The 9,697-nt window shown below is 36.6% G+C and overlaps 1 protein-coding gene across 10 annotated transcripts in view; it reads left to right on the forward strand.

Moving 5' to 3' along the window:
• Positions 1–8,826, forward strand: part of LOC109543867 (nuclear receptor coactivator 2) — a 236,614-nt gene extending 227,788 nt beyond the window's left edge. For 8 of the 10 annotated variants that reach the window (XM_048662514.1, XM_048662512.1, XM_048662517.1 and 5 more), the window contains 2 exons: positions 816–895; positions 6,965–8,826. In XM_048662514.1, coding sequence (XP_048518471.1) covers positions 816–895; positions 6,965–7,045 — 161 coding nt within the window. In that variant the 3' untranslated portion in view covers positions 7,046–8,826. The remainder of the gene's footprint in view (positions 1–815; positions 896–6,964) is intronic. The other 2 variants (XM_048662516.1, XM_048662519.1) reach the window with 1 other exon arrangement.
• Positions 8,827–9,697: the final 871 nt, after the last annotated feature.

Genomic DNA, 9,697 nt, shown 5'->3' on the forward strand with positions numbered 1-9,697 from the left:
TATTGCGAAATGGGAGCACTATTTATCAATCTGTAATAAAAGACGTGAGGAAATTCTGTCCTTTTTAAAGACAAACATTTTTGAGGCGAAATACCTAAAAAGAAGTTTGTAAAAAAAATTCAAAAAAAGTAGTTGTTAAAATTCCCACAAAGTGATTTTCCCGAGCCAGCGTTGCACGTGGGTTTGGAAAAATTGCAAAAAATGGTTTCCAAGATGCTCAAAAAATCCCAAAATCAAGAGATTTTCACATAAAAGATTTTCGGAAAATGTCCATTTTATGGAGGCGATTTTCACTGCCAATTCAGGCTTCCATTCAAAAACCATTAATGAAAATCCACCCCGAAAAATTGAAAACTGTGATGAACCGCCCATATGGAACACTTCCAACGCACACCCCACCAAACCACCCTGTGTTTTGCTACAAACCCGCTCAATGTGAATAGTTAGTTGATGAATCTGCACAGTGTAAATTAGGTACCCAACAGCCCCATTTACCGTGTGTATAACGCCTTCATCTGGTCTGTACATTAACTTACTAACCAACCAGCACCGGTCTACTCTCCCTAGCGTTTAAGCAGTTGTGAATGATTTAACATGGTGGTTGCACATCCCCAACTAATCCAGCAAGTTAGTTCGGGACGGGCAACTGGTATCTAACCAAAAAAGCCCACCACTGGTTCAACTAATTGATCAGTTTCCACATTTGGAACAGCCGGCACCCTTTCCACTCCACTCGTCTGTACATTTTTCCTCATTGGTTAGTGGAAAGGGTGCCCTGTTGGGGTAACATACAGTGACATCATTGTTGCGTGCAGGTGCAAGTGATAGCCCAAAACTTTGGGGCGCGATGGGGTCAGAAATGGGGTCAATGTCTCCGCAGCCAGCCACTTCCAGGGTAAGCCACACGCATTCTCACTCTACTTACCGGGCGACTTCCCAGGCACCTGAATTCCCGCAGCTGACTTAACTTTTTGCTTACCTAGCCATGAATTCACGTGCCTTGGAACCCCCCCTCAGGTTGATGCGCTTCATTGCTCTTTGATTAATTCTGCAACTTAACTTTGTGTATAAAGCATTTGCTATTAACCCGCTTGACCGTTTTTTTTTTAAATTTATTAACAACGTTTCGATTGGTGTAGTGGTGATGGTTAGTGTTTTTTAGTTTTTAATTTAATTGATCCAATCAACTAGTGGCGGTTTTCCCAGGAAAGTTACAGCTCATTTCAGTGGGACCAAATTTTACTTCAAATGGCTTCCCATCTAGCAATTGATTGGCGTTTTAAAGCGGAATAACTGCAAAATGTTAAAGTTGGCACGTTTTTAGTTGAGGCACTGTGTGAGCTTTTTGCTTTTCCAACAGGAAATTGGACGATTTTCCAAAAATGCTGGACATCAAACGGTTGAAATCAACAGTTTGTGCTGCAAATGGGGAACATTTTCAAATATTTCTGTATTTTTTTTTAATTGTGTATTATTCATCATTTGTTTTGTATCTGTATTTAATTAATGTATTTTTTTAATTCAGTCAGTCCGGGATTACTATGTATTCAACGTTTTCGACAATTGACGTTTTAAAACTGAATAACTTCAATCTTAAAGTTGGCACTTATTTCATTGGGACACCGTGCACGATTTTTCAAAAACACGCAACCTCAAATCATTGCAATCAACAATTTGTGCAACAAATTTGGTTTCCTGCATTAAAACACGCTGTATTTTTTGAAAATCCATCCAAGCCGGTATTTTCTATGCAGAATGTTCGAAAATTGGGGACCTAAAGTTCGCACTCATTTAATTGGGACATCGTGTACGTTTTTCGATTTCCCTTCAACAATTAACGATTTGTCAAAAACACTGAGAGAAAACCAATGAAATCAACCGTTTTTCCAATAAATGCGGTTTTCTGTAGCAAAGCGACAAAGATTTTCAAAAAATCCCGTACTTTTAAAAAATCGTATGAAGCCGGTGTTAATGTTCGAAATTGAAAGATTTTCCCGCAAAAGTGAACGATTTTCTAAAAACACTGAGAAAACCAATTGAAATCAACCGTTTTTACAACAAATGCGGTTTTCTGTATCGAAATCACGGTGTATCCTGTTTTTTTTTTGGAAATCTATCCCAAGCCGGTTTTAATGTATATACAGAATGTTCGAAACTTGGCGCCCTAAAGTTCGCACTCATTCAAAAACACTGACAAAACCATTGAAGTGAACCGTTTTTATAACAAATGCGATTTTTTGTATCAAAATCACGACGATGACTTTTCAAAAAAACTGTATTTTTTTAAAATCGATCCAAGCCGGTATTATTTTCTATGCAGAATGTTGGGACCGTAAAGTTCGCCCTCATTTAATTGGGACACCGTGTACGTTTTTCGATTTTCCTTCAAAAATTAACGATTTTTCAAAAACACTGAGAAAACCAATTGAAATCAACCGTTTTTACATCAAATGCGGTTTTCTGTATCGAAATCACGGTGTATCCTGTTTTTTTTTAAATCTATCCGAACCGGTTTTAATTTATATAAATATTGTTCGAAACTTAGCGCCCGAAAGTTCGCACTCATTTAATTGGGACACCGTGTACGTTTTTCGGTTTTCCTTCAAACATTAACGATTTGTCAAAAACACTTAGAGAAAACCATTAAACTCAACTGTTTGTTCAACAAACGCGGTTTTCTGTGTCAAAATCACGATGATTTTTCAAAAAAATGTATTTTTTTGAAAATCCATCCAAGCCGGTTTTAATTTATATACAGAAAGTTCGAAACTTGGCGCCCTAAAATTCGCACTCATTTAATTGGGACACCGTGTAAGTTTTTCGATTTCTCCTCAAAAATTATGGATTTTTCAAAAACAACTTTGACGAAACCATTGATGTTATGCTTTTTTACAACAAATGTGGTTTTCTGTATTTATTTATTTTTTGAAAATCGATCCAAGCCGGTATTATTTTCTATATAGAATGTTCGAAAATTGGGGACCTAAAGTTCGCACTCATTTAATTGTGACACCGTGTACGTTTTTCGATTTCCCTTCAAAAATGAACGATTTGTCAAAAACACTTAGAGAAAACGATTGAAATCAACCGTTTTTTCCATACATGCGGTTTTCTGTAGCAAAGCGACAAAGATTTTCAAAAAATCCCGTACTTTTTAAAAATCGTATGAAGCCGGTATTAATGTTCGAAAATTGAAACATTGAAATAAACTTCTTTTACAACAAATGCAATTTTTTGCATCTGAACCAGGAATATTTCCAAAAATCATGTAGTTTTTCAAGTTCGCACTTACTTAACTCGGACACTGTGTACGTTTGTCGACTTCCCGGTAGAAATTCACGATTTTCCCAAACATACTCCAACTGAAACCATTGAAATTAACTCTTGCAATAGATGCAATTTTCTGCATCTGATCGAAGAATATGAATTTCAAAAACCCTGCACTTAAAAAAAGCAATCAATGTGGTATTAATCTATACAAAATAGTCGAAATTTGGCCCCCGAAAGTTCGCACTCATTTAATTGGGACGCCGTGTACGTTCATCGACCCGCAAAAACCTAAGGATTTTCGAAAAACACTCAAACTAAAACCATTTAGACTCGGAAATCGACAGTTTTTGCAACAAATGCGAGCTTCTGCATCGAAAACGCAAAATTTTCCCAAAACACCCTGGACTGTAAGATGTTCAAAAGTGTTATGTTTTCAAAACTTCTAACTTCAAATTTGCACTGATTCCTTAGGGACACTGTGTACATTCTGCGTTTTCCGGGTCCAAAATTTCAAGACGTTAAAAATGACAAGAAATTTCCAAAAATAAGTGTGTTGTATGAAAAGCTAACCAAGTCAATAGAAAAAGTCTTCTAAATCTGGAGCTCGAGACGGCCAATTGAGCCAATTTTGCCCCCCTATTTTCCCCATTAACTACTAGCCGGAAAATTGTAAAAACCCTTCAAAATTATTGCACTTTTGAGGCTTGAAAACCACCGAACTGGCTGACTTTTCATGCAACATGAGTTTCTCAAGTATCAAATGTGTTTGACTTACATTGAAGTAGTCTGAACTTGATCCCCACAGGCGAGTGAGTTTCACAGGAGAAGTCCAGCTTTTCAATCACTTTCACCGAAAACTGATTTCACTGAACGCACTGAAACGCACAGTAAACCTTTTCTTTTCTAATCTCTTTAATAATTCTAATTTCTTTAATTTCTAAGCGACAGCGCTCGATGTAGAACCGGTTTTTATCAATCTGTTTATTGATGTTATGAGATGCCAAATATTCGCTGCTCGCTACGCATGTTTATGTTTGAAATGGACGCATTGTTGAAAAGTAAACATGGAACCTGAAAATCACAAGTTTACGCATACCGGTTCGGTGAAAATTAAAAAAGTGCAACTCCATTTGGAGCGCCTGGAAGGAAATGATGGGATGAAATACAAAATTGGGTTGAAATAAAAACGGGAAGAACGAAAAAAGAAAAGCAATGCAGATCGTTGGATCAATGAGTAGATTTATGCTCAGAAAATGAGTCGAAAATGTTCGTGTCTCAATTCTTTAGGGCTTTTGTGCGGCCCTAAAGAAAATCTTTTTCTGCTGATTTTCCGAAGTTTCTTTATTATATATTAACACAAGCTTCGCGTGCTGATGGAAGCAACATAGAAAAGGAATTTGAGATCTTAACAAACTATGCGTACAAAGAAGGTAGAAGTAAAAGAAAATTGCAGAAAGGATTTACAACATTTCATCGAAGGGGTAGCAGGAAAGCAGAAAACGGCGCTTCAAAATGTCCAAAGAAAGATGACAAATACATTTTTTGTGGAGGGCGAGCCAGAAGAGGCGAGTTGAAGCCGAAAGGGTTTAATCTACTAGCATTAAAAGCCATAGAAAATAGTTGGTAATAAGAAATTTCCAGTCCAAAACCACCTCCAGGCCTCAAAGTAACAATATGAACAAATCTGCCAGGTATATGAATAAAATTAAGTAGAAAATACAGTTGAACTTAAAACAAAACTTAAGTTGCAACAGGGCAAGGTTTGAAACTCCTGAGGTTTCGGGGCTTTAAGACCCCGAAACGTGCAAAATAATTTCTTAGAAGATGCTCAAAACGCAAACCACTCGAACTTGTGTAAGCAATAAAAACCCTTAAAATTCACCAGTTTGAAAAACAGTCAATCTTGTCTAGATCAATGAAAACCTCCAGTGTATCTAACGTTTCAGTTGAAAACCGAAAAAACGCAGTCAGACGAAGCAGCACTTCAAGCTTCAAATTATAATTTTTGCTGATTTTCGCAAAATGATCAGCTTGCAAAACGCTGAGAAAAAATGTTTGTATTTCAGTCGATATCAGGGTTTTTTTTCTGGAGGTTTCTGTCGGTCTCAAAAATACATCTGCTTTGTTAACGCTTTAACCCTAAACGCAGCTCCATAAGAATCAATGTAAAATTCACTCTCTTAAAATCACTTCGCCTTAAAAGACGATAAAGGCAAACAAAACCAAAAATCCTAGTCAGATTAATCAGTAATTCGACTTTCATTTCTGTTTTCTCAATTTCGTTGGAGAAACCCAAACCTCAGAAAAACATTTTTGGGGATTTTTCAACGGTTTCTACCTGTAATAATAATCTAGTTTAAACTCAGGATAAGTGCAGCTCCATAAGAACCAAGTTTGGCTCCCAGAAGGCATCAGAGCTTTCAATTTGGTGGGAATAATTGGGATTTCTAGCTGCCAATGAACCGAGATTTTCAAAATTGCCGCAAAAAGTTCCTGTTTTGTAGATTAGTGGGAATATTTGTCGTATTCACTAACTAAACTGAAATTCACTTTCGAATTTTTCTCATGTCTCATGCTTTTGCATCCAGAGTAAAACGGCACAGTTTTTGATTTTTCAAACGTATCAATTAAATTAATTTTTAAATTTTTTAATTAATTTTAATTAAATTACGAATTAGGGGCAAGAATCTTTCTGGTTTAGTGACAAGAGCGGCAATTTGGTGGGAACAATTGAGATTTTAAGCTCCCAAATGCTCTATAAGGCAATTTTTTTCAACTATTTATGGGTTAGTGTGAATTTTTGCTAGTTTCGCGATTGTAACTACTATTAGATCAGTTTTTATTTAAATAATTGTTTCATGCTACACAGTTATTCAAAATTTGTTGGTTTTTCTAAAAGGAGCATTTTGAGATTTCCAAGTGCTAAAGGATTTGGTAAGTTTCAAAAACGTTTAAAAATTTCCTATTTAGTGGGAGTAATTGTCAGTATGGGATTCTAAAAGCTTGATGGTTCATTATGGCGTATTTTTAATAAATATCTAAAGAAAATCGGTATACCTTATCATTTTGCAACCACATCAGGTAAATAAGTCGCTTTAATTGCAGCAAGTGAGAATTTAGTAGCAAAAATGTCCTGATTGGTGGGAATGTTTGGCCGATTTTGCAGTTCAAAGCGCAGTTATCGATTTTTTCTTCAATTAACTTTAACAAAGATTTGCCACTTTTGCCTTTAGTTGGTCGATTTGTTTTAATTTTTTGGTAGAAATCCACGGAAATTTGACATTTATTGAGTTTTCAACCACATCAACTACTAAATCGGTTCTAGGCGAGATAATTGACTATTCGAAGCGAAAATCGTCCAAATTCCTTGTTCTTATTTGGTGTCTTCAATTAACTCAAATTTTTCAACCGGAAAATTTTAAGCGATAAAAGCGTCAACTTGGTAGGAATAATTGCCACTTTTAAGTTTCAGTTTAGTTCAAGTCATTTGCGATTTTGCCACACAAAGTGAAACTCTAGTGGAACTGGGTTCCAAGGAACCCAAAATGCTAAAACGCTTCGCTTTGCTTAAGGGAGCGAAACCTTTCCAAGGGACCAACCGCTTTCGTAGATAGTCAAATGCATGCATCCAGCAACCGAAAAAAACCCGAAACTTTCGTATATAGAAAATAATCGAAAACATGTTTCTTTGCAGACTACTATGGACGAAGGTCGGCCCGGTGATCACAGCAAAACGTCGCTTCTACAGCAGTTGCTTTCAGATCAGAGTAAATAAGCAGTGGTTTGGTGTTGAAACATGTGTTTTAGGAAGAATCTGTCTGTCTATGTAACCAGATGTAAACCCTTATTGTTAAGAACCTATCCAGATGTTACTGATTATTAATTATCTATAGTGTATGTGAACCAAAGATGTCGTGTATACGTGATCCGTATTTGCTCATGTGATGACTGTACATTCATATAATGCGGCAGAGTCGGCTAAAACACTTGTTTATCTTGATATTTATTCTATTTAACCATGGGAATCGTCCCGCTTACACTTATTTACTTTAATCTGTCGGGGAGTGGCTATGACTTGGGGCACAGGCCTGAATTTGGATTATACAAAAGATGTACATACAGAAGATGAACAGAGAGAGATATAATTCTACTAGGTACCTCATCCGTTAAGGCTGCTTTGCTACTTTTACTTCGCGTGGAAGAAATCTTTTGCCGCCCAGTTTATCCAGGCTTAATCTGACCAGAGACAAATAATAATGAGACTGGAGGTTCCCTGCTAACATTGAAAACAAGCAGACCTCCGTGTTAGATCGTGCTGATATAGGAATACTTAACAATATTTTTAATACATATTCAGGTTCTGCATTGAATTCGGGGCATTTTTCATATAACACTCGTGCCTAAATTCAAAAGTTTTGGACCTTATTATTTTAGTTAAAAAAATAATAATAAAGTTTACATTAGCTGCGATCCCATACTCCTGATTTCAGTCCCGAGTATGTTATACAAAAATACTTCGAATTCCATGTAGAACTTGAATCTGAATTAATCCATTGAAAAAAAAATAAACTTCTGACTGGCATAACTATGTTTTGAGCTACCGTGTATACTTCAAGGTAACAGTAACACGTAGAACCACATCACTTTCATATGAAAGTGTTTTTTCAGTCGCCTGTTCTGTACGATCTAAGCAGGGGTCTGGCTTCGCCGAGCCACCCTGTATAAAGGGTGTCCGTTTTTGGAGCTATCTAACGCGGAAATTTAAAATTAATAATACTTCATCATTGCATTTTTCTCTTCGCCAAAAACGGACACCCTGTATACAAGAAGCTGAAACTCTGAAATAAAAAGCGGCAATACAGCCTTAAGTACCGCAGGCTGTAATCTAGACAGGTTAGCTGTATCGAAAGTGCATTACTACTATTGCTTGTTGTATAATATGTTTCGGTTTTTAAGGGTGATGCGCCAGATAAATGCAGAACGATGCGAGAGTGCAATTGTGTAAATATTTATATATAGTTGAGACCTGTTAATAGTTGTGTATTATATTATATTTTGCTACTGGACTTGTTTATCAAGTGTGCGGCGTCCTGTTCTTCTACTTCTGCTTCCACTCTTCCCATCTGCCTAGGCGGGGAAGGGTCGAAGACTAGGCGAAACGTTGTGTGGGACTAACCCAGACCGAAATGAACCTAGAGCTCTGTCTGCTGCGCATTACCGAAAGAAAACCCTTTTGAAAATAGTAACTGTTAATATTTTATACATAATTTAACGTACGTTATTTGAAAGAGTCGTTTTTGTTGGACATTGTGATAGGCAAGCGCCATGTTACTGTTGCTAGGTTCGATCCTAGGCATTATTTTTAGTAGGTAGCGTTCATACTTGGATTCTATTGTCAATTACCAATTTTTCTCTTCTCCGCAAAATCCTTTTTAATGATACGAAAGTTTATGAATGAACAAATTGATAGGCGAAAGGATTATTTAATTACACAGATATTTTTTGTACATTATTGGAGTTTTGAAATATATATATTAAATAAAAATTTAAAACATACCTGCTTTTGCCTCACTGTTTGCATCGTCCTTCAGTCACATTAATCCCAGTTTAAACGCCGGTTTATTCGCGAGTTGAATCAACTGTCGAGTGACAGTTGCGACTTGTCAGATTCGTTTATTTATTGGAGTTGATCAGATCTATAACATAAAACAATACTTACACACTTTTCGATCTGTTTCTATTTTTTTAAAAGCTTGCAAAAGTTGATTAGAACAAAACAAATCACAATCAGATGTAAACACCAATGTCAACATAACAAGTGTCAAATTACTAGTTAATTTGTAGTTTTAGACACCAGGGGGCGTCTGGACATTTGAACTCGCGACAAGCGTTTGTCTTTGCTGTCAAACTTTTCCTCCATTGTGCACGATTGTGACAATCTGCGTGTGCGCAGACATTTTGCGCAGGATCTTGACAGCTCTGGCCCCGGTGAATGGCGCGCAGTTTGAAAATTTACATTTAGCGGCGCACAGTGGGGTATTAACAATAAAAATTTCTAAGTCAACACAATACTTGGTTATCTGGATTATTTGGCTGTCATTTTACGTCAAAGATTCGACTCAGAGTAAATCTTAAGTGAGTTCTGAATTTTCATGTGTAAATTCATTCATTTCGATTCGGTACTGTGCCCTTTTCACATGCAAACTGTGCCCCGATGAGAGATCAAATGATGAGCAACCTGCAGGTGTGCATTTATATATGCAGTACAGTCCGCTTATAATGAACCCGGTTTTAGTGAACTTTCGGTTAAAACAAACTTTTTTCCTTATGTTATGTATGTAAATCGTTTTAGAATGGAAAAACAAAAACGCAAAGCTGTTTCAAAATTAACTTTAACAAAATAAAAAGTGGAGTAAAGCAGAGTGAC

The sequence above is a fragment of the Dendroctonus ponderosae genome, unplaced genomic scaffold, assembly GCF_020466585.1.
Source record: "Dendroctonus ponderosae isolate FM_Combo_2020 unplaced genomic scaffold, Dpon_F_20191213v2 Dpon_F_20191213_11, whole genome shotgun sequence".
Classification (NCBI taxonomy): domain Eukaryota; kingdom Metazoa; phylum Arthropoda; class Insecta; order Coleoptera; family Curculionidae; genus Dendroctonus; species Dendroctonus ponderosae.